Source organism: Erinaceus europaeus, chromosome 5, assembly GCF_950295315.1.
Source record: "Erinaceus europaeus chromosome 5, mEriEur2.1, whole genome shotgun sequence".
In the NCBI taxonomy this organism is placed as follows: domain Eukaryota; kingdom Metazoa; phylum Chordata; class Mammalia; order Eulipotyphla; family Erinaceidae; genus Erinaceus; species Erinaceus europaeus.
This window is the reverse complement of record NC_080166.1, coordinates 32,856,047-32,881,871: the sequence shown is the minus strand read 5'-3', so window position 1 is coordinate 32,881,871 and position 25,825 is coordinate 32,856,047. Positions and strand designations below refer to the sequence as shown.

The window sequence follows — 25,825 nt, the reverse complement described above, 5'->3', positions numbered from 1 at the left end:
TTCTTTTTTTTTTTATTTTTATTTATGTATTCCCTTTTTGTTGCCCTTGTTGTTTTATTGTTGTTATTGATGTCATTGTTGCTGGATAGGACAGAAAGAAATGGAGAGAGGAGGGCAGACAGAGAGGGGGAGAGAAAGATAGACACCTGCAAACCTGCGTCACCGCTTATGAAGTGACTCCCCTGCAGGTGGGGAGCCGAGGGCTCGAACCGGGATCCTTACGCTGGTCCCTGCACTTTGCGCCACGTGTGCTTAACCTGCTGTGCTACCACCCAGCTCCCCCCTTCTAACTTCTTTTAGCATGCTACTATCTAGGTTCTGAATGAGAATCTCAGCTGTCTGTGCCCTGTGCTGAAATTCTTTGGGCCTCAGTCTTTTAGCTCCAGGTAGGCAAGTCAGACTTGATTATCTTTTCTTCTTCCTCCCTCCTCCTTCCCCCCTTTTCTTTCTTTAATTCTTTTTTTTTTCTTCTTCTTCTTCTCCTCCTTTTCCTCCTCCACCTTCTCCTCCTCTTAGGTTTAAAGTGCTCTGTAAACTACTCTCTGAAAGACATGTGAAGATTGTGAGATCAAACTTGAAAAAGTCATATGAAATAAAATAGTGTCATATATTTACATCAGTCTTAAGTTTTTGTGCTGGGTTGCGCACCTGGATTAGAAAAACATATATGTTTATTTTTAACTGGTGTTTTTCTCCACCCCTCTTTGAAGACTACTTAGCCTTTGTCCCTCAACCTGACAGATATTCTATTTGTCTTTCTGTCCATCCCTCTCTCTGTGCCTGTCACATGGCCACTATGCAAAGCAGCAGTGTTCCACTGCTGGTATGCTGCTTAGATATATGAAACCTTTCTTCTTATCTGTACTTAAAGCTGCCATAAAGTCTGATAAACCTCGAATGACTAATTTTTCCTGTGGACTATTAACCAGCAGTCACTCAGAAGGAGCACAAATCATTACCTAACACAGAAGTTTGACGCACAAGTCAAGTAATTAATCTTGAGACACATGTTGACATAGAGAACTAGAAAAGGCAATAATTATCAAAATTGGTGGATTGACTCCTAAAGTGTTACGTGGATGTGTGAGATTTAAGGATGCTTAAAAAAAAAATCTAGTTTCAATACTGCAGTACTGGCTTTCACAAGCGGGCACACATGTGTGAAAATACACACATGTTAGTGAGTGTTCTATCTGCAAGAAGACTCCATTTGGGACCTTTCTCAGACTTCCACATACTTGAGAATAGCAGAGTGGCAGCTGGGAATTTTAAACACTTTTTATTGTGTTATTGAATAGTCTCAGTGCATTACAGGCATTTCACTAATAGAAAAACTGAGGCCAAGAGGAGGTTGAGTCACACCACAGCAAGCTACTATAAATCATCCCAAGAAGCTGTCACTGCTAAACAATGTTTCCTTTCTTTATTTGGGAGGAAAGTGGGGGGAATCCAAACGTTTAGAAATAGCACCTTAATACATGCCTAAACATAATGAATATCCAAACTGGCTTGCATGAAAGACTCAAAGTATTTCCTTATCAAAGTGATAATTAAGGTTCAATAAACAAATCTAAGATGATAAACTCCTAGCACAGGCGTCATTACGCTAAGTGCCACCTTCCAGAAGCCAGCCAACACTTTCATCCTATGGAGGATAGAAGCACAAAGGACGTCGCTGTGCTCCTTCTCCTAAATCCCCAAATGAAGATGTACCATCTGCTGGATTTCTTTTATCAAGACAATGCGATTCTTTTACATAGTTTGTTGTGTGTGGTCTGTCCATGCCCCACCCCCACCCCCACCACTACTGTGTTCATCCCATAATCTTTTTTGACTACTTTTAATTTCCTTTTTCCATCAGTTTATCAGTTTGACCACGTTTGAAATCATCAAAATACCTGAAGTTTTGTAGTTTTGGTAGCAGAGTTATGGACTTGGCATTATAACCTACCTCTGTAATGGTCTCAGATAAGATGCCAGATCTTAGAAGGAATCCACAAGGGATATGAAAACATTGAGTAGTGGCTTGAGGCATCTTGCCCAGATATTTGTTTTAAACTGTGATTAACATTAAAAAACAAACAAACAAACAAACAGAAACTGTGAGTAGTGCTAAAAAAAAAAACAACTAAAGGCTGAAATAATGAGGTAGGTTTTCATTGATAAAAGTATGTTCATTTTTAAGATACTCAGGATATACACATTTTAAAAGTGTTTAGGAGTTATTCATACTTTACTCTTGCCCTTCAGATACTTTGGCTTTGGGAACAAATTTGAAAATCCAATACAAATTTTTACATATTTCCTATCTTAGAAAAGCTCGTTCTTCCTCTCCCTCTCTCTCTCTCTCTCCCTCCCTCCCTCCCTCTCGGTCCAGGAGGAAATACAGTTGAACTCTCAAGCATGAGGTCCTGAGTTTGATTCCTGATAGCACATGTATCAGAGTGATATCTGGTACTCTTTCTCCTCCCCCTACTTTTCTCATTAATAAATAAATTTTTTAAAATCTTTAAAAAGAAAGGTTCTCTGTACTTATCAAGTTATTCCATTTAAATCTTACCCTTTCAATATATTTTTTTTAGTTATCTTTATTGATTGGATAGACATAGGCAGAACCAAAGAGTATAGAAGGAGAGAGACAGAGCTACACCTGCAGCCCCGCGTTCCCCCTGCAGGAGGGGACGTGGGCCTCGACTCTGGGTCCTTGCACATTATAACATGTACACTCAACCAGGTGAACCACCACCTGGCCCTTCCTCTCTTTCTTCTTTTTTTTTTTTTTTTTTTTGTTCTTTTTTATCTTTCTCTAGGCAATACATAATGCTTTATCTTATTTTTTTTTCTTTTCTTTTATTGTGGTGTATAGCATCAGTAACAGGAAACACTTAGGCACAAGTAATACTCTTTCCTTCCCCTTCCAGGACTCTGCAGACGGTGGGACCATCCCATGCTAGAACCTATACTGTGGCTGTTTACTTCAAAGGAGAAAGGATAGGTTGTGGAAAGGGACCAAGGTATGAGAAGCAGGTGCTTTTAATTTCTTTCAAGTAACACCTTGTCATTCAACTTAGCATATAGAATGTTCAAGAGTAATAGCAAAGTCAATCCCAAGGATTAATGTCTCCACCAAGCCCAACTCCAAACCTGAGACTCAGTCTTGGGCTGTGGGAGTGCCACTGTGTAAGGGGCTCTGGCTATTTTTAGAAAACCGCACTGCCCGGTATCCAGATGAGATCGGTTCAATTTTAGTTCCCAAAGGGAGCAGCCAAAATCAGTGCAGACCTGCATGCAGGATGTAACCATTAGACATCTGATTTCTTCTTGGTTCTCACTTGAGTCTTGTGGAAATACTAACATCTTTAGGTAAAGAGAGCTGTGAATAGTTACCCTTTTATGAACCCTCTAATCTATATCTTAAACCAAGGAGTGATTTGAAGTCTGTGTATAATACTATATATATATTCTTTGCTTCTTTTAACTTTACGCTGAGGCTGTCCAAACTTCCCTATGAAATATTTGAGACCCAATATAAATGGAAGGCATTTTATTGCTGCATTAAAAGTGTGGAATGCATAACTTAAATGGGCTTTGTGCAAATAAATGAGCTTTCTGCATGCTCTTGTATATATTTCTATCTGTGTAATTCAGTGTGTGACAGCAGAAGTAATCAGATGAAATTTTATGTAGCAGGCATGGAGATCAGCCTGACTCATTTGTAGCCATAGCATGTATTTTTTTGGGGAAAATCTTCAAATTAAAGTGTACCTTTCCTTAATTTTATTTAATAGTATTCAGCAAGCAGAAATGGGAGCAGCAATGGATGCACTTGAAAAATGTAAGCCTGTCTCTTTTTCTGTAATTATATGTTCATAATATAATGAGTGTTTTATGGGAAGAAAATGGGGAAATAGAAAAATGATAAGTACCGATAAAATGTGATCTTCCTTTCTCCATAATTACTCTCTGCACAGAGTGCAGTAGAATGTGAGATATGTATAAAATGGACTTACAGTTTATTTTTAAAAATGTATTTCTGAATGCTTTTTGATTTCCATTTTCCTTTTTTCACATCATGTTCCAATCTCACCCCCAGGTAACCCATGCGAACAACCTCATGTCTTTCCTCCCATGTATTTGTCAGTACTTCTTCTAAAATCATAAGAGACATAGAAGTTCACAGGTGAAGGCTTTCCTTAGCAGCTTTTTGTCCACTGTTTTAGTAGTTGGAATGATGTTTGCATATTTTCTGTGCATCTTTCGTTCCTTGCTCATTGTGGGCAGCCCTGTAGGTCACAGTGGCTTCAATTCATTCTTTCCTAATGGCTGCATAGTATTTTGCACCAGTGTCCTTGCAGTCATCATCATTGTGAGCTCTGTTTCTCACCTATTGTATATGAATGTACAATCACTTATGGAGAGAGGTCACGTGTCGGCCTTTTGGCTAAGACCAAGTGTAGTATTTGTCCATCAATTTAAAATAAAATGAGACCCCACTTCCCACCTATAGGTTGTTATCTTTGTAGATGGCTATCTTTGGAAGTTTTTGTTTGATATCTGTCATAGAACAGCACTAGAAGGATGGTCTGTTCTCACCAGACTTGCACAAACACATTGTTAGATTTGAATTGTTTAAACATCTGGAAAGTAGGTTGGCAGTCTATTTATGTTCTGATAGATGCCTATACAGAGATACTATCCCTCAGAATTGTACCTCAGGAATTAATTTCTGTTATAAACTAAACTTTACATGCCGTGATAATCATGGCACCTTGGTCTATAACTGCCAAACAAATAAATTATAAAGGGGAGTCAGGCGGTAGCACAGCGGGTTAAGTGCACGTGGTGCAAAGGACCAACGTAAGGATCCTGGTTCGAACCCCAGATCCCCACCTGCAGGGGAGTTGGTGAAGCAGGTCTGCAGGTGTCTGTCTTTCTCTCCCCCTCTCTGTCTTCCCTTCCTCTCTCCATTTCTCTCTGTCCTATCCAACAACGACGACATCAATAACTACAATAGTAAAACAACAAGGGCAACAGAAGGAAATATATAAAAGGGAAAAAAATATTAAAAAAAATATAAATAAGTTAAGCTATATTTTCAGTGGTTAGGAAATGCTTAAAATACAATTCTAGGGGTCAGGAATAGCCCACCTAGTAGGTCAAAACCCCAACACTACATGGGTGTGCCAAAGCATCTCTCTATCTCTATCTCTTAACTCTTTCTAAAGTAAAAAGAATGACAAAGGCATGCCCAGGAGTGATGCAAGACCCTTGAACCACTAATAATAATAGTACACACATCTGGTGTAACCCAGGGATTAGTAAAATTTTTTTCTGTAAAGGATCAGATCGTAAACATTTAGGATTCACAGACCATCTAGTCTTAACAGTGGCAGTTGGCTGTCATTGAACCTACAAGTATGATTGTATCAAAAAAAAAAGGGGGGGGGCTTATTGCCTAGGAAAAAAAAATTTTTAAGTATACATAAAGCATACCTATACTTGTTTGTACACTAAGTGTGGGTAAGAAGAATGGTTTTAAGTATTGATAGCCTGTGACTGTTAACACTATGTATGTGTGTTTAGAGTTTATCTTTAACATCCTAGGAGAAAGGCTGTAAGGGTTATGTGGATTTTTTTCATTTGCTTGTTTTGTTTTTGGTAATTACTGGGGCTTTTTCAAAGAGACAGAGACACACCGTAGCACCAAAACTTTATCCACTGTAGTGGGGGCCAGGCTCAAACTTGGGTTATTCAGGCTTGTCAAAGCATGTACCCTGCTCAGGTGAGCTATTTACTAACCCTAAGGATATACTCCTTATAATATATATAATATAATATTTTATTAATGGTTGAGTGGTACAATATTTTTAGTGCTGACTAAATTTTACAGTAGAACATTCTAAGGAAGTAGTGTTTATTTAGAGAAACTTGCCTTGGACTCATTTTGGATAAAAATTAAAAAAAAAAACCTAACTTTTGGATTTGCTTGACTTATTTTTCAAAAGTATTTATAATACTTAAATCCTGTGTTATGTAATACATAACAAGTTAGTGTAATCTCATTTAGGGAATGAGATTTTAAATGACAGATATGATCATGTTCCTCTTTTTTTTCTTCTTTTTTTTTTTTTCTTTTTAGCCAACCACTAAGATGTACAAGGTCTAGACTCATTCACCATCAGGAAAGTAACACACTTTCAGATGTGTTTCCTGGCCACCCTCTTCTTGTCCATCCTCCCACTTGAGATGAGGATAAGACACTGTATAAATGGAGGGAGGAAGTACAGGAACATGCTACCAAGTTAGATTCCACAAGCCCTTTCCACAGATTTATATTCAGTTGACCAAAGGTAGAAAACACGTACTATATAGTCAGATGTATGGTAGTTATGTTTGTGCTCAACGGGCAGCTTTTTCCTTTGTCACTGTTCCTTAAAGAGTACAGTTCCCAAGGTGTTGGGAACTGTAATAGAGATGATGTGGAGTATCCATGTGTCGTCTGTGACTTCTCTGCCAACACTGCATCGTCCTTCTATAAGGGACATGAGTGTTGAAGATTGGGGTATTTGAAGAGGACAAGTTTGGGGAGCCAGTTCTACTCCATGATGTTAAAGGACAGCTGACACCATCGGATGACTGTATATTTATAGTCATTTTTAATATAATTTAACCTTAAAAATTAAAAAAACTGCCCTCCAAGAATTCTGTGCTCTTTCACATCTCTGTCTTTTTGTATTTTGAAAATATGAAGTAGTACCTCTTACATGTTACAATCCCCCACATGCAAGGCAGAAAAGCAACATTTTCCCTTCTTACCAGGTAACTGTCATTGCCCTTTACTCATGCTCCCCTTTGGGCTGTTGGCTTTTAAAGTGTGTACTTTCCACCTTCTGTACCCCATAATGACCTTGGGCCCATATCCCCATGGGGTTAAAGAATAGGAAAGCTATGGGGGGGGGGGGGATGGGATACAGAGCTCTGGTAGTGGGAATTGTACACCTCTTAGGCCGGTCCTTGTGCTTGGCGCCACCTGCGTACCGCCCGACTCCCCCAACACCTCTTATCCTATGATCTTTTCAGTGTTTCCATTTTATAAATAAATACATTAAAAAAGAAAGAAAGAAGAGTGTACACATTCCCTAAGTGTGTAAAATGACTTTCTTTTTGTTTCATAACTGTTATTCCCACCCCACTAGTTGTAGATCAGAAATAACAAGTGGATTGTAGAATTTTATTTTAATCAAGATTTCCATGGAGTCGGTGTTTCTGCAGAGGGTCAAATAGCAAACTGTTAACTTGTTGGAAAAGTCATGACAGATTTTTGCATAGTAAAACAAAGAAAAATATGTTATGACTTTTCCAACAACCCAGTTACTTAAATCACACCATAGAGTCTTTTGTTTCCTTTCACCAAATCAAAGTCTACTTGAACTGCTTCCCACCAACCCCCCCCCCCCCCCAAGCATTGGATATTGCCAGGCTAGCTTCGCGGGAGAGAGAGAGAGAGAGAGACGGCCAGGGACTCATGGCTGAGTGGGTCGCAGTTCATTCTTTATTGATGAAGAATGCAGTGTGATCTAGCTATTCTCTAATCACAAAGCTGTTCTATGTATCTCCTGAGGCAGAAGTGTCAGGAAGAGGAAGTATGTAGGATAGGGGGTGGGGAGAAGGAAAAAGCGTGCAAACCAGTGGGGATTAAACCAATTAAAACAATGATTATGTAAATAGACCACAGTGGCAAGCAATGCAACAAAAGCGGTCTTAGAAGCAGAATTTAGAAGCAGACCAACAGGATATATCATGACTAAATTAAAAAATTGAATGCGTTAGATTGTGACCTTTTGGCCATCAGATCTTTTTCTCTCTCTCTCTCTCTTTTCAGAAATTAATTCCTGTCAAACAGTGGTGTGGTAATGTCATTACTCCTCTCAAGTTCTTGGTGTGAGCTTTGTAAAAATATACAACTGCATTATATTAAATCCTTTAATAACCTCCTGAAAATCACTTGTTGCTAGGAGAACTATGTTAAAGCACTAGGTTTGAAACAATTCTAAAACATCTGTGTTTTAACATTTCTATATAGTACCTTTCATGGCCAGAGTTGCATCAGATTTTGAAATCTAGAATGAGATTCAAAAGGTCATTGTGTTTCCAAATGGCACCAGAACAGGAGGAAAAAACGAACAATTCTTCTCCTCCTGCCTTGCAAAATACAGCTACATGTATTTTCTATGAACATATGTTTCTGTGTGTACATGTTGCATTTATGTCTTTTCTCTGCACTGGTGGCTGTGCTTTATTAAGTATAAAATATATCTCCTTGTGTCAGATAACTTTCCCCAGATGGCCCATCAGAAGCGGTTCATTGAGCGGAAGTACAGACAAGAGTTAAAAGAAATGAGGTGGGAAAGAGAGCATCAAGAGAAAGAGCCAGATGAGACCGAAGACATAAAGAAGTAAAGGAGGGCACGGAAATTGGCGGCGTTGTTACTTGCTTAATAACTGTGACTGTTGCCCGTTGAGACCTCGCCTAGTTTTCCTGCAGACAATGAATGAAGTATGCCCATTGAAGTAACACAAAGTCAAATTGCTATTGTTGTTTTATTGATCTACTAACAGTCTGTTTTCAATTGAGTGGCCTTCATTACAAAGTATTTGATTTTTTTTCTCCTAAACTTTTATTTTTGTGGTGTGTATATTCCCTTTAATTTTGCTTTTTAAAACACTCAAAAGTCAAAAAGCATCTGCTGTTGTGGAATGGAGACCCTCCTCTTGCTGTCTCTGAGATCATGACTCCCGCTGTTAACCTTTTTGGTCTTCTCCCCACTTACAGCTCTCATACCTCTTATGGCAGGTGTATCATACAAATGGAACAAAAGTATAGCTCCGGGAGTCGGGCTGTAGCGCAGCGGGTTAAGCACAGGTGGCGCAAAGCACAAGAACCGGCATAAGGATCACGGTTCGAACCCCGGCTCCCCACCTGCAGGGGAGTCGCTTCACAGGCGGTGAAGCAGGTCTGCAGGTGTCTATCTTTCTCTCCTCCTCTCTGTCTTCCCCTCCTCTCTCCATTTCTCTCTGTCCTATCCAACAACGACAACAAAAAGTATAGTTCCAGGAACTCCATTCTAGGTGAGAGAAGGGTCACAAGCCTGAAGAATGGCACAGCCAGCAGTGATGTAACAAACAGCTGAATTAAGGCAGACTGCCATCACTTAAGAGAAAACATTAGAATGAGATAAGCTCTGGACTAACAGCTGCATGAACATTAAAACATGTAAAAGTGCCAAGGTGTTGTTTTCATCCACCAGTGTAGGCAGAGCAACTGAGGAGCAGAAGTCCAATCAAAGAGTCAGGCTGGGGTTGGGTGGTGGCACACTCAGCTGCTCCTCACATGTGATCATGCATAAGGGCCCTAGTTCAAAGCCCTGGCCCTCACCTTCAGGGTGGAAGCTTCATGAATGTTAAAGTAATGCTGCAGCTGTCTTTATCTCCTTCCATCTTGGTTTCTGCCTGTGTCCAATAAAATGAGTAATTTTTTATAAGTGTGTGTGTGTGTTTTTAAATATGTAGTTTAAGTGGACCAGTGAAAAATTCATTCCAAATAAAGTCAAATATATAAAGAAATATTTAAAAAATGGAATATAAAATGCCAGAACAACATCAGGTAGTCACCATTTTTCCCCAGTGACCTTCACATGTCCTGTATATGTGCCATGTATTTTTTTTAATATTTTGCTTATAATTGGATTGAGACAGAGAAATTGAAAAGGGAGGGGGAGATAGGGAAAGAGACAGAAGAGACAGAGATCTGTAGTCCTGCTTCACCATTTGTGAAGCTTTCCTTCTGTAAGTGGGGGCCAATGCCTTGAACCCGGCACTTAACTAGGTGCACCACCACCTGGCCCCTGCTATGTCATTTTTCTAATAAAATTTGTGTTACCTGAAATCACGGAGTTCTCCAGTTCTTTGTGGAAAAATACCATTAGGGTTAGGGGAGATAGCATAATCGTTTTGCAAAGAGACTGAGGCTCCAAAGTCCCAGGCTCAATCCCTTGCACCACAAGCCAGAGCTAAGTAGTGCACTGGTCAAAAAGAAAAAGGGATTTGGGTGGTAGCACAGCGGGTTAAGCGCACGTGGCGCAAAGCCCAAGGATCTGCGTAAGGATCCTGGTTGGAGCCCCCGCCTCCCCACCTGCAGGGGAGTCGCTTTGCAGGCAGTGAAGCAGGCCTGCAGGTGTCTATCTTTCTCTTCCCCTCTCTGTCTTCCCCTCCTCTCTCCATTTCTCTCTGTCCTATCCAACAACAACTACAACAATAAAACAAGGGCAACAAAAGGGAATAAATAAATATTTAAGAAAGGAAGACGAAAGAAAGGAAGGAAGGAAGGAAGGAAGGAAGAAAGAAAGAAAGAAAGAAAGAAAGAAAGAAAGAAAGGAAAAGAAAGAAAACTGGTGGACCAGACTAGGAGAGACACTTGGGTCTCCCTCAACAACTTGATCCCATAGCCGTTCGCAGCAACTCTCCGATATTTCTTTCAAGGGACAAATGATCTTTATTCATTCAACCTCACAGAAACATTATGTCATCCAGTTTTCATTTCCTACTAGGTTGAGTTCCTATTTGAAAATTCAGGAGCTGCTATGAATAAACATCTAAAAGCAGTATCTCCAGTTTATTCTTAAAGCCACCCCAGTTGGGTTCTCCACCTCGGTCTTTACAGCCCCAGAGACGTGCATTTCTCAGAAGAAACTCCAGTCCAGTATGTACCATTAGCCCAAGGGTGAATGACTGCTCATCCAAACAGTTGCTTCTGTTGCTGAGATGGTGCCAGTTTAAGAAGTTTTAACTGAAGTTAAGACAACATAAAAATCATAGCTATATCATTTGTATGCTGAATTTTAGCCCATTATGTTGAAAACTCCTGGATAAAACATCTCATAATGAAAATGCAGCAAGACCCTTAGCTGCAGCAATCGGAAAACACCTCTTATTATAATAATAAGGGTCTGGAATGGAGCTGTGGAGAAGAACAGTGGCTGCCTCTGACTAGAATTCAACCAGGAAGATCAAGAGAGAGCCCTAATTGCCTTTCTTCTCAGATCAAACAATTGACTTAATTCTCCAGTCTTATACACGGAAATGTGTTTGAGGGGATTCAAATAGGTTACTACAGAGGATTAAGGATTTCTCTGCAGATTATACTTTTATGCCCTGGAGTTCATTGCTTGAAGTGTTAAGTAGTTTTGTCAAAATAAGCAGGGCTGGGAAGGATTTATAGAAACTTACAAATCTCACACTCTTGCTGGGCAACACAAGGGACGTTTGTTTTCTTCTCCCTCTCTTAAAAAAAAATAATAAATTAATGATGGAAGCTCCGGAGTAGGGAGAAATCAACCCCATGAAAGATTAGTTGGAAATTTCAAGAGGCATCTCTGATAAGAGAAATACAAGTGTGGGTGTTTCTTCTGTTTAGTTTCTTAAAAAATAGTTTCACAAAATGATGCGGCTGAAGAAGTCAGTTAAAGAGAAGGGATTTGCTTGTGGATGCTTAACTGCCTGAAGAGGAGGTCCAGAGGGGCTGTGAAACTTGGCCCCTGGGGCTTCTCTGTAGTGCTGTACTGATCAGCCTGATTTTCCTCACCAAGACTTCCTTTCTGCTTAAAGGAGTTGGTGGCAAAATTATCTTCCTGTTGTCTTCTAGTGGAGTTTTCCCAGGAAGGAACACTTGTCAAAAAGTGTTGGGTGACATTCTGGCTATGGTTCCTTATAGCCCCATTCCTCTCCCATGTCCCCTGGGAATGCCTTCCTCCTTAATTAAAGGGCTATTTCTTGGAAGGATTCCCCTCAGGTCATTAACTGCAGGGAGCATTGGATTCACACAGTCCCCCTCACTTCAGTTCTTTTGGGTTTGTCACTCTTAGTAAAGCTACATTAAGTAGCTTAATTGATGCTCTCACATTGCACCACATACCTAGCACATGGCAACTGCAGCCTCCATATAGCTCCAACAGTGACTAGACAGAGTGCAAACATCCCAGCCTGGCCTAGACACAGTTACTTCCGGATGGCCCTCCTGACTTTTACAGAACTCAACTCCAGGTACTGAGTCTTGGCAGGTGGCAGGAAGGACATTCCTCTAGCTCTGACCTTTCGTCTTTGGTTTAGGCTTGACTACATTTTCTTAAAGGTTTGTTTTATTATTGAAATCATGTAACAGAGAAGCTCAAGCACCCCTCTGGCTTGTGTGGTGCCAGGGATCAAGCCAGAGTCTTCAGGTATGCAAGTCCTGTGCTGCACCAGCTGAACTATTTCCCTATGTGCCAAGTCTACTACCATTGGAGGAGCCCCCAGCACCACTGCAACCCCCAAGTTCCCATGAGTGGGAAAGCTATTGGTCACATCCTACTGCCTCTCCCTAGGAGAACATTTCATAGCAAAGATTGTAAGGGAGCAGAAATCTCCTAGCCTTGAAAGATGTCTGTGGCAAAAACTAATTTCATCAGAGGGATCCTTGGAGTGGAATGAAGGTCATCTCTGAGGTAGAAAGATTTGTTGCAAGAAGGATTTTTTTTTTTCTAATGGACAGGGTGGAACTTTAACCTGCATGCCTTCTTAACTTTGTTCTCAAAGTCCTCTGCATTGATAAAGTGATCTCAAGATGATGTCCAGGACCACATGGAGAGCTACTCAGAATTGCTGGGTCACTCCCAGTGTGTACAAGAAGCATACAGGTTATTGATAGAATGTCTCTTTACTTTGCTCTTATCACTCTGCCTCATGCTTGTCTGTTTGCCTTATCTCTGTGTAAGAGAGCGAGCCTTAGAGATTTCATCTTGCCTCCAATATCTGTAGTTTTACCAGGACCTTGTCACAGACTTTGGGGAGAACCTGTTACTTAGTAATTCTATCTCAAAGCTTTACAGACCACTAAGTTCTGGTGACTCATTCCTTGTGACAGAGCCCTTCCAGCCAGACAAACTTATGGTGTTTTTTCTTTAAATATTTTATTATTTATTGAATAAAAACAGAGAAACTGAAGTAGGAGGACAGATAAGGAGAGAAAGAAAGAAAAACACTTGCAGCATTACTTTACTTGTGTAGTTTCCCTGCTGGTGGAGACTAGGGGCTTGAACCCGGGTGCTTGTACAAAGTAACATGAATTCATCCAAGTGTGTCACCACCCAACCCGCAGGCAAACTAACTTGTGGCAGTACCCCCTCTAGTTAGATGGATGGCCTGGTGACAGGACCTTGTATATCAGTTCAGAACTGCTCCTCCCCCACTGACCCATTTCCCATTATGATCCTTGAGCCCCAGCCTCAGAGTAAGGTCATGTCTTCAAGACGTTTGTCATCTAGGCTGCACTAGCAACCTGAAAGAAACTTGTCTTTCTTGTATCACCCCTTGCCTCTTGGTTAGCTGGCATTTTGAGAACTGAGTAGGGACTCTTTAATCCAGGAACAGTTAAAGAATTTAGATGGGTGTAGGATGATTTCTTCCTTTCTTTCTCTCTTTCTTTCTTTCTTTCTTTCTTTCTTTCTTTCTTTCTTTCTTCCCTTCTGTCTCCAGGGTTATTGCTGGGGCTCTGCCTACACTACGAATCCACTGCTATTTTTTCCCATTTTGTTGCCCTTGTTGTTACCTTGTTGTTGTCATCATTATTATTGTTGTCATTGTTGTTATTGCTGTTGGATAGGACAGATAGAAATCAGAAGGGAAGACAGAGAGGAGGAGATAAAAACAGAAAACTGCAGACCTGCTTCACCGCCTATGAAGCAACACCCCTGCAGGTGGGGAGCTGGGTACTTCCTTACATCAATCCTTGCACTTCATGCCATGTGCACTGAACCCACTGCGCCACCGCCCACCCCCCAGGATGATTTCTTTAGACCTGACCTCCTGGAAGAAGAGTAAAGAGACAAGTGGGAGGTTGCCAGCTTGGTGGGGACAAAGCTGAATCACAGAGGTGAGGAGAGAAACTACAGGTCTGGAGGGAAAGCGAGCGCATTAGAGGTGAAAATGGAGGCTGCTAGTTCTCAGAGGCTGGGGGCCATAGGTGACATGAGAGGAAGATGGACATCTGAGCAGAGGGATGGGAAGGGGTGCTGGTGGGGGTGTGGAAGGGAGTGTGATGGGATCTGGGGACACACTCCTTCCCTGTGACCCCCTGAGAGCACATCCACAGAGCTATAGCTTAGTAATGGGAGAGCATGTTGTAGGAGACTGGCCCTGGGTTTGGGAGAGGGCCTAAGAACCTGGTCTCTGGGGTTTCTCCCCTCACAGATACTGCTTTGGAAAGATCACAAAAAACTCCATGGATCAGGTGTGCAAATTTTATTTCAAAGAAGTGAGGTAGATTGTGTGCAGAAACCAATTGTATTAGTGAATTGCAAAGAGCTTGTGCACAGACACATGAGGTCCAGGAAGAATGTAACTTTTTCCTGAGTTTTCTTCTTTAATTTCTTCCCTGTATTAATCCCACCTTGACTCAATTTTTCACTGATCTGTTGAGGTTACTTGCCTTTTCTCTTGGACCTCTGTTTTCCCAGGTGTGGTTACCTATCTAAAGCTTCTTCTATAATGATTACCACTTCCTAGTTTGAACTCTCTCTATCCATATGTATACTTTTATTTTAATGAGATAGATTTATGGTGGTGATAGGGATTGAACCTGGATCTTTGGAGGCTCTAGCATGAAAGTCTTTTTGCATAGCCATTGTGTTGTCTCCCCCACTGAGATTACCACTTCCTGGTGCTCTCTTAAAACTCTTTCTACTATTTGCTGGTACTCTCTTAATCCTTCCATAGGGATGCAGGGCGATAGTGCAGCAAGTTAAGCACATGTAGTGGGAAGCTTAAGGACCTGAGTAAGGATCCCGGTTCAAACCCCCAGCTCCCTACCTGCAAGAGGTCACTTCACAAGCAGTGAAACAGGCCTGAAGGTGTCTATCTTTCTCTCCGCCTTTCTGTCTTCTCCTCTTTCGATTTCTTTCTGTCCTTTCCAACAACAATGACAGCAGTAACAACAATAATAATAACAACAACGATAAACAAGGGCAACAAAAGGGGAAAAAATAGCCTTCAGGAGCAGTGAATTTGTAGTGCAGTCACTGAGCCCCAGTGATAACCCTGGAGGCAAAAAATAAAATAATAAAAAGAAAATATATATTAAAAAGAAGAAGAAACAAAAAACTCTCCTTCTGTATGTAGGGGAAACAGGCAACAAAACAAAATGGTGAGTCTCAAGAAGTCTTAGTAGAATTGGACTTGAGGGGCCTCTAGTCCTGATCTTTCCTCTAACAGGAGCAACAGAATAGCTGAAATGTTGAATCTGTTATTAATAGCCACAGGACAGCTGAATAAATAGGGTTTATTGGGGGGGGAAAGGCAACTTATACTTAGGAAAATTTGTAGACAGAATATATAGGTTGCAAAGCAAGCTTAAGGAAAGAGTAAGTAGGTCTGGTTTTATACCCAACACAGTCATGGTGATGAAGCAGCCTATACACTTTTTTAGTATAAATTTATCCTTGAGGGCTTATTATTATTTTTTATTAATTAATTTATTAGAGACAGAAGTTGGGAAGGGAGAGATTGAGAGGGAAAGAGACAGAGAGACACTTGCAGCACCACTTCACCACTTCTGAAGCTTTCCCCCTATAGGCGATGACCAGGGGCTTGAACCTGGGTCCTTGTGCACTGTAATGTGTGCGCTTAACCAGGTGTACCACCACCTGGTCCCCAGTCTATACATTTTGCAGAGTTTTGTGAGGGAAGTCAAACAAAAGGGAATGTGAGTATGCTTAGTAGATGAACACACAATGCTTATATGGTACATGTACAGAAAATGGTGAGGAAATCTCTCTGGGGTATATGGTCGAGGCTGGGGAGGGCTCCATGATTCAGCCCTATGGGCAGTACTGCTCAGTCCAGGGTCTGTGGTCTCCATCTGTAAAGCTTTGTCTTGGTCCCATCAGTCATGAAAATATAACAGTGTAACTGCTTCCAGGGAGGGGCTGTTATGCTCCCCAAACTTGCAGCCTCAGGCCAGGTGTGACTTTTCTTAACCTCTAGAGAGTCCATCTGAGCTTTATTGAAAGAAAAGGAGCACAGAGTTGCAAAAAGTCTTGATGACTTGATTAAAAGCCCAGTGCTCAGATTCCCCAGAGGGAGCAAGCTGAGACCACACACAGGTCAGGTCAGCTCAGGGTCACATGGTGAAGGAGACTGGGGTTGTTTCCTCCATCTCCTGCTGTTGACATTTCTCTTCTCACTGACACATTTTTTTGATGTTCCCACCCTGATCTTGCTGGAACTGCACCCCACTGCCATACTAGTCCCCAAGCCTCAGCCTTATCTCTATTGAATCTTTCTCAGCCTAGGAGTTGAGGTCTCAGTACAAACTGGGATGAGAGCCTTTGGGTGCCTTGAGAACCAAATCAGACTGAACGCTTTATGCCGGGGGGTTGGGCAGACTCTTTGTGGAAATGGTCAGATAGCATGCATGGTTGGCTTTTGCAAGCCAACAGATGTTACAGAAACACCTCATGTCCCTCAAGTTAACAAGGGGCTTTTGCCTCTTCTAGTGTAGCAGTCACTAATTCGAGGCTGTAATACTTACGAGGAGCTACCATAAAATCAGGAAACATTAATTAATGGAATAAGAATAGAGTTTTATTGCCTTAGAGAAAATAAAAGCACTCAGAAAAAGGAAAGTCCAGGAAGACTACTCCCGCCTCCCACCTTCAGTCATTGTTTCCTTGTAGCTAGTCCCTGCTCTGCTCAGTTTACCTTCTCACTCACAGTTCCACTGTATCTCCTTCTCCAACTCCTTCATGCTTCTGCCTCTTCTCCTGCTTCTTCCTGCCTATCCTCAGTCCTTATATTCTGGTATTTGTGGCCCAGAGTCCTAAGTTAGATTCTAGGTTCATCTCCTGCCTGATAACTTCCCTTGCAGCCTTCTTTCTACTCCTTTAAATTATTTTATCTCCCACTAGGGGTGTTGCTAACGCTTGGTGCTCATAAGACTCCTCTGCTACCAATGTGTCCTGGAACCTCACCTCTCCAGAGCCCTATACCAATAGGGAAAGATAGAAACAAACTGAGGTATGGATCGACCCGCCAATACCCATTTCCAGTAGAAGCAATTGTAGAAGCCAGAACTCCCACCTTCTGCACCTCATAAAGAATACTTTGAGAGGGGGAGAAATGTTAAGGGGATGACCAGAGGGCTCTGAACTCCAATTTCATCAGGACCTGGAGAGAAAAGAGTGTGTGTATGGGGGTGGGGGTGGGGGATAAAAAAGGACCTTAAGAAGTAGTAAGAGGTGTAGATATGACTTAGAAAGGAAGAAAAGGCAGGGCCATAGAAAAAAAGGTCAAATATATATAAATAGTAGTAAGCCCACATCTGTGATGTTGGAAGAACTACTGAAGTTTCCAATAGAGGGAATAGGAATACAAAACTCTGGTGGTGGGAACTGTGTGGAATTATACACTGCCCCCCAAAAAGTAATAGAAAGAGGGTAAGAGGGCTGTGAACTTCAGCTCCATCAGGACCCAGAGAGAGAGGAGGAAAAAGGGAGGGACATTTGTATGTAGTAATAGGGTAATGTGTGGCTTGGAGAGGAAGAGAGGACTGGACCTGGAAGAAAAAAGGGGGGAAATTATGTACAAATGTAGACAGATGTTCTAGAGGTGACAGTTAACCCATGTCGCAACCTTGGGAGAACTGCGATGGCTTACAGTGGAGGGATTAGGGATTCAGAACTCTGGTGGTGGGGACAGTGTGGAATTATACCCCTGTTGACATGTAATTTTGTAAATCAATATTAAATCACTAATTAAAATTTTAAAAAAATAATTATACTCCCCTGCTATCTCATAATTTTGTAAATCATTAGTAAATTTTTTAAAAGTTTTATTTCCTACCAGGTTTATTGCTAATGCTTTGTGCTTATACAAATCCACTGCTCCACATGGCCATTCTTAAAATATATATATATATATATATATATATATATATATATATATATATATATAATTTGTTTATTCATCTATTGGATAGAGACAGAGAGAAACTGAGATGGATGGGGAAGGTAGAGAGGGAGAGAGAAGGAGAAACACCTGCAGCACTGCTTCATCACTCATGGAGCTCTACACAACCCCTTGCAGGTGGGGACTAGGGCTTGAACCCCACTGTTTGTGCATGGTAACATGCACTCAACTGGGCATGCTATCACCGGGCCTTTTGACTCCCTTTTCCTTTTCTTTGTTGTTTGGAATTCAGGGAAATGTAGTTTTTTTCTATGTCAAAGTACACACTTTAATTCTTTTTTATTATTATAAAAAATTTATTCTCTATTTATTGGATAGAGACAAGTCAGAAATCAAGAGGGAAGAGGGAGACAGAGAGGAAGAGAGAGAGAGACATCTGTAGCACTGCTTAACCACTTGCAAAGCTTTCCCCCTGTAGTTGGAGACCAGAAGCTTAAACCCAGGTCCTTGTGCATTGTAACATGTGCACGCAACCAGGTGCACCACTACCAGTGCCCAGACCTTAGTTCTTTAAAAAAATTGTTCTCTAATGCAGAGGTGACATAGGCTCCTAAGCTGAATATGGGCCCCAGATTACATCAAATCGATGGGGTTTATAGTCAACAATATTTATACCACTTTCCCATATTAGGGAGCTATTCTCTTCCCTAATCCAGCTTCCTGGTCCTTTTTCCAGCTATGACATCATCTCCCCAGACAATAACTTGGATCCACCTGCATATCAGATTTCAGGCTCAAGTGAAAAGAGAAAAAGAAAACAACAAAAACACTATTATAGCCACAGGTCCTTCGGAAAATATAACTAAAATATGCCTACTAGCTATCTACAAAATGGAGTACCCCCCAACTCTTCCTCTGCACTATTCCAGCCTTTAGGTCCATGATTGGTCAAAAATTTGTTTGGTTTTGTATGTTAACTCTCTTTTCAACTACCAGGTTCCAGATGCTAGCATGATTCTGACCAGGCTTCCCTGGACAGACAATCCCACCAATGTGTCCTGGAGCTCCGCTTCCCCAGAGCCCTTCCCCATTAGGGAAAGAGAGAGGCAGGCTGGGAGTATGGGTCAACCTGTCAACACCCATGCTCAGCAATTACAAAAGCCAAACCTTCCACCTTCTGCATCCCACAATGACCCTGGGTCCATACTTCCTGAGGGTTAAAGAATAGGAAAGCTTTTTGGGGAGGCTGGGCGGTAGTGCAGTGGGTTAAGCGCACATGGCGCTAAGCTCAGGACCTGTGTAAGGATCCAGGCTTGAACTCCTGGCTCCTCTCCTGTAGGGGGGCACTTCACAAGCGGTGAAGCAGGTCTGCAGGTGTCTTTCCCCCTCTCTGTCTTCCCCTCCTCTTTCCATTTCTCTCTGTCTTATCCAAAAATGACAACAATAACAACAACAATAATAACAATGATAAACAAGGGCAACAAAAGGGAAAATATAGCCTCCTGGAACAGTGGATTCGTAGTGCAGGCACTGAGCCCCAGAAATAATCCTGGAGGCAAAAAAAAAGGTTTTTTTAAATTTGTTTTTGCTTTAATCAAACTATATTGCCACCTGTGATTATGGAAAACTATATTATTTGTTGTGCAGTTTGTTTATTAGTGATTCAACAGTGATTTATAAGATCATAAAACAATAAGGGTGTAATTCTTTTATATCTTTTATTGCAATATTTTTAATTTCATTTTTTATTTATAAAAAGGAAACACTGACTAAACCATAGGATAATAGGGGTACAACTTCACACAATTCCCACCACCAGAACTCTGAATCCCATCCCCCCCCCCCCATAGCTTTCCTATTCTTTAACCCTCAGGAAGTATGGACCCAGGGTCATTGTGGGATGCAGAACGTGGAAGGTTTGGCTTCTATAATTACTTCCCCGCTGAACATGGGCATAGACTAGTTGATCCATACTCCCATCCTGTTTCTCTCTTTTCCTAGTGGGGAAGGGCTCCAGGGAAGCCGGGTCGGCATCATGCTAGCATCTGGGACCTGGTGGTTGAAAAGAGAGTTAACATACAAAGACAAACAGACTGTTAACCAATCATGGACCTAAAGGCTGGAATAGTGCAGATGAAGAGTTGGGGGTACTCCATTTTGTAGATAGCTAGTAGGCATATTTTAGTTATATTTTTGGAAGGGCCTGTGGCTATACTAGTGTTGGTTTGTTTGCCTGAGCCTGAGCCTGAAATCTGATATGCAGGTGGATCCTAATTATTGTCTGGCGAGGTGATATCATGGATGGCAGAAAGACCAGAAAGCTGGATCAGGGAAGAGAGTAGCTCCATAATATGGGAAAGGATTATAAATATTGTTGACTATAAACCCCAGTAATTTAATGTGATCTGGGGACTATAGTCAGCTTAGAAGCCTATGTGACACTGTAAATCTGAGCTCACATTATGTGGTCATAAGTAGGGACATTCCAAGCTGCCCCAATATCAGGACCCATCTTCCTCAGGTGTAGCATAGAGTATATTGTCCAGCCTCCCTTCGGAGGATGGAACATTCTCTACCATTGTTGATCCAAGTTGAGGGCAAGATCCTATGGGGGCCCACAAAGGTGTCTATTGTGTTGTTCCTGATAGGAATGACCAATAACAATGGAGAGAGGGATTTATTTGAGATCTAGGCCCATCCTGTCTGTTTGGGAATCTCAGGACTCCCTGAATAGGGCCCCAGCTGATGGGGTTGCCTGATAGAGTCATTGTTAAAGTATGCCAGTCTCCTACCCAATAAGAGTATAATTCTTTATCACTCTCACCACCAGAGTTCTGTTCCCCTAGCCCCACCCCCAGGATAACCACCATACTTCTTCTAAGGTCTTAGATATGAATTGACTCTTTTTTTTAAGTTAATGTGTTTCAATTTTCTATATTTAACATATGAGTGAAATCATCTGGTAGTTGTCCTTCACTCCTTACTTACATCATTAAGCATAATCACCTCCAGTCCCATCCATTTAATCCCAAAGGACACATTATAGTCTTTTTTAAAAAGCTGCTGAGTAGTACTCCATTGAGTATATGTCCCATAACTTTTTCTTTTTTTGTATTTATAAGACTCACATGAGTGAGTTTTATTCCATTGCTAAAGATATTTCCTCCTAACACTATGCAAGTATTCTTCATAGGGTTTTTTTCCCCATGATATTTTAAGTTTTTAATCAGGAAAATGAAAAGGTATACACCAGAGAAGCAAATGTAAAAATGGTTAACCCCATGTGGAAGCTGATATCCAATTTTATTCACTTCTAAGGTCCTGATTTCACTTCCTTTCTAAGCCACATCTATACTCATTACTACTTTTGGTGTCCTTCCTTTTTCCTCTTTCAGATAAAAGAAACACCTAGCTTCCTCAGGTGTTCCCCAGATTCTCTTCCCTCTCAGGGATGGGGCAAAAAACAAAGGTCCTGGTCACAAAAGTTCCAGATCCCAATGGAACTGGGGTTCATGGCCTTCTGTTCATCATCCTCTAACATTTCTCCCTCTGGGAATGTGGATCGAAATTCTTTTTAGGATGTAGAAGGAAGGAGTTCTGACTTCTACAATAGTTTATCCACTGGACATGGACATTGGCTGGTTGATCTATACCCCGAGCCAGTCTCTATCTTTCCTTAGTAGGATAGAGCTCTGGAAAGGCGAACTTCCAGGACATGTTGGCAAGGTCATTACACACACTTTAATTATTTAGGATCATGATACAAAGGTAACATCATAATAGTTACCCTTAGCATAAGCAAAATAATGAATAGTATCTAAGTACATATATTACAAGAGAGACTTTTTTTTATGCCACCAATACTGTCACTGGGGTTCCATACCCACATGATTTTACCATCACTCTAGACAGAGCCTTTTTTCTAAGATAAAAGACAAAGAGACAGAGACCATAGCACTGATTTATAGCTTGTGAAACTTCCCCTGTGCAGATGCTACCATGTAACCAGGAGGTTGAGCCCAGGTTCTTGTGCATGGAAATGTGCACTCCACTGGGTAAGCTATTTCCTAGCCCCCACATGTGAAATTGTTTTAGATCTGAGGCTGCACAAATGGATGATCTCACCACTCCCAGTTCACTTTTTCATTCAGCTAGATAGAGACACACCGAGAAAGAGACAGAGAGGAGAGAGACCATGGTGCCAGAACTCCCTCTAGTACCTTGGGATTTCCTCTGTGGTGCTAGGGCTTGATCCTGCACTGTGTGCATAGAAAGGTATGTGGTATATGCTCTGCCCAGTCAGCTACCTTTCTGTCCTTCCTTCACAAAACTTTTATTAGTAAAATTTAAAATTTGTAGTCTCTGATATTGACACTCCATATAACTTCACATCTCATACAAACACAATCATCCTTATTTTGATCAACTCCCACAGGGAAATTATTATTATTATTGGCAACAGTGCTATTGATGAGACTCAATGCCTTCTGACTCCACTGCTCCTGGAGGCCAGTTTTTGGTTTCCCCTTCCTTCCTTCCTTCCTTCCTTCCTTCCTTCCTTCCTTCCTTCCTTCCTTTCTTCTTTTTTTAAAAAAGTATTTATTCTCTTTTGTTGCCCTTGTTGTTTTATTGTTGTAGTTATTATTGTTGTTGTTATTGATGTTGTCATTGTTGGATAGGACAGAGAGAGATGGAGAGAGGAGGGGAAGACAGAGAGGGGGAAAGAAAGATAGACACCTGCAGACCTGCTTCACCGCTTGTGAAGCGACTCCCCTGCAGGTGGGGAGCCGGGGTTCGAACCAGGATCCTTATGCCGGTCCTTGTGCTTTGCGCCACCTGCGCTTAACCCACTGCACTACTGCCTGACTTCCAAAGGTTCCTTCTTTCCTTCCTTTTTTCCTTCCTTCCTTCCTTCTTTCCTTTCCTCCTTTCTTTCTTTCTTTCTCTTTCTTTCTTTCCTTTCTCATCCTTTCTTTCCTTCTTTATTTCTTTCATGGTAGAGACAGAGAGATACCACTCCACCACTCCACCATTTGTGAAGCATCCAGAGGCTCCTGTGTGGTGACCCGGGGTTAGAACCCAGGTCCTTTTGCATGGCACTGTGTGTGGGTCACCTGCTGATCCTCATGAGATTATATAAACTTTTTAAATAGGTAGCTGGGGAGGTGTCTTGGCAGGTAGAAAACATGCCCAGCAAGGCATATGTCAGATTGTTGCTCTGGTCTTTCTGTTTCTTTTTCTGTCAATAATATAATAATAATAAAAATGAAGTTGTCAAACCATTCTCAGCTTGTATGATGCATAGTAATAACAGGCGGTGGGCTGGATTCAACCCACTGGCAGTAAAATGCTGACCCCAGAATTAGGAAGAAGGATGTCACCATCAGGAAAACTGCACTCAAAACACTCTGCTCATCACATGTCTCTGCAGACTTGACCTTGATGCTCTGGGTAAAAATGCCAGTCAGCAAAAATCTCAGCACTATCATTCTCGCCTCTGCTAGGTGACAGGTAGACACAAGGATGCAGTCAGAGCACTTTATGCTCTGTTTCAGGTGACAAGGCTGCAGGCCAAGTGCTGCCACCCCAGTGCTGCCATCCCCTCACCCTCTCCTCCTTTCCCCTCTTCAGCACCTGCTCTTTTATTTTAATGTTTTATTGACTGATTTTGGATAGAGACAGAGAGAAATTGAAATGGAAGAATCTTGAACCCTGGTCCTTGAAAATTGTAACTTGTACTCAACCAGACGCACCACCACCGGCCACACTCCTGTGGAATTAAACCTTTTGCCAAAGTCATATTTCAGAAGTCGAAGATTCTTTGCTCTCCTGCATGAGGAGCTGGCCAGCAGAAAGCTACAGAGATAAACCTGGAGTTTCAGTCACAGGGGTGACAGCCAACAGAGAAAACAAACATATTCTACTCACATGAAAAGAAATGGTACATATATCAATAAGGAGGGATGGGAATCTAGCTCTTTGGGTATTTCCAGAAATATTTAGCGTTGTTTATTACATCCTAAAAGCATATCTTGCATTTAAAAAAATAGCTCTAAAGGCTGACTCGATTCAAAAGATAAAAAAAACAGACTTTAAGGAAATAATTATACTTCTAAAAGCAGTCCCTGAATGCTTCTATGGCCTGGTCCCTAGAATGTGTGTGGTGTTGTTAGCACTATATGTTAAGGTTTGAAAAGCAGGCAGCAAAGAGAATGTGGAGGAAACCACAGAGCAGAGGTTGACCGTCAAGGATGACACGGATGAGGACACAGAGGGTGGGGGTGGCCCATTCTCCCGGGTCCCAACAAGATCACAGAGGCTCTGGCCTTTGATGGGCTGAGGCAGGTGAGTGGCTTCACTGCCTTCTTTCAGTTGGCTTCCTTGTGGGGAGAGGTCAGGGACACAGGGATAACCTGCTGCTGCTGCCTGCTTTTATCGTGGCCACACAGTGACATCACAGAAGCCCACAGTCCTTTGAAAACCACCCCCAGGAAGTGACTCTGGGCCAGAACTGGTGCAATTTGAAGGGGAGTGGTGGAGACTTCTGTAGTTGCTGTAACCTGGGTTCCAATCCAAGTCCTGCCTTTATTGCCCTTGACCTTGGGGGAAGCTGCCTCTGTGTGGCTCCTGGCTTCTAAGGGAGGACAATCCAGCTACGTGTAGGAGGCCTGGCTTCAGCAGGTGCACAACGAATGTGTACTTTTGTTTCGGGTAGCTATTTATGAGGGTAGTTATTTATGAGTCAGGACTGAAAGGACTGACTCTCTGGAGATGCAGCTCCGTGGCAGAAGAGAAAGCTTCAGGCCAGGATTCAAAGACATGGGCTGTGTGGTCAGTTTTAACCACTGAAGAGGTTAAATGATATTCCGGAAGCTTCCCACAGAACTCTAGTTGCTTCTTTGCAGAAATGGAGTTAATGGCCTCTCTCCCACCAAGTTTATTAGAGTAGGAAATAAGATGCCACCTCATAGCCGTGAGAATGGCACATCAATGGATCGAGAGGACAAGAGTTGGGGAGGATGTGAAGAAAAAGGGACTTGGGTACACTGTTGGTGGGAATGCAAACTGGCACAGTCACTGCTGTGACACAGCACAGGAATAGGATTTTGGGATGTCATTAGCATATGGCTGACGTCAGGCTGACAGACCAAGTGATTTAAGCCTCAGCCTGCTGCAAGTATGTCTCTTTTCCTGCCCACTCTCAGTGCCTGCCTCCTTCCCCAGAAGCCACCATGTAGCCTTTCCTGGGAGACTGAACACATGAAGCCGAACTCTGGTAACTAACTAAGGGTCTTATGGGCCCAACCTAGTCTTACCTCTGTGCCATTGCTTATTTTGCTGTATCTAAATAATAATGTTCTGTACCACTGTACTGTGATGTAGTAAACCCATACTTTATCTTAAACCTGCATCAAGCTCTGCCCTGAAGTCTTTTATTTTTTAATTACTACAAGTCACTATGGAAAACAATATGGAAATGTTTCATCCAAACAAATGAAAATGGAAATACCTTATTATAACCCAACCATACCATTCCTAGGCATAGATCCAAAGGACATAAAAAGACTAATTTGAAGGTACATACATACCCCTATGTTTATAGCTGCATTAGTCTAAAAAAACCAGCCTAAATGCCCATTGAGAGATGAATGGATAAGGAAAGTGTGGGGCATATACTTAATGGAATACTGCACTGGAATTAGAAGAAAAACCTGATACTGTGTCCTTTGGGACAAAATGGATGGACCTGGAGGTGAGTATACTTAGTGAATTAAGTAAAGAAGTGAAAGACAGCTACTGGATGGTTTAATTCTTATGTGGGATATAG

The 25,825-nt window shown here is 41.7% G+C and overlaps 1 protein-coding gene across 2 annotated transcripts in view; it reads left to right on the top strand.

Moving 5' to 3' along the window:
• DROSHA (drosha ribonuclease III) overlaps positions 1–8,749 on the top strand; it is a 138,067-nt gene extending 129,318 nt beyond the window's left edge. The window contains exons 33-35 of one of the 2 annotated variants that reach the window (XM_060191190.1): positions 2,922–3,014; positions 3,789–3,835; positions 8,330–8,749. In XM_060191190.1, the coding sequence (XP_060047173.1) occupies positions 2,922–3,014; positions 3,789–3,835; positions 8,330–8,460 (271 nt within the window). In that variant the 3' untranslated portion in view covers positions 8,461–8,749. Of the gene's footprint in view, positions 1–2,921; positions 3,015–3,788; positions 3,836–7,882; positions 8,309–8,329 lie in introns of those variants that run through there. The other variant, XM_060191191.1, reaches the window with a different exon arrangement.
• The last annotated feature ends 17,076 nt before the right edge of the window (positions 8,750–25,825 follow it).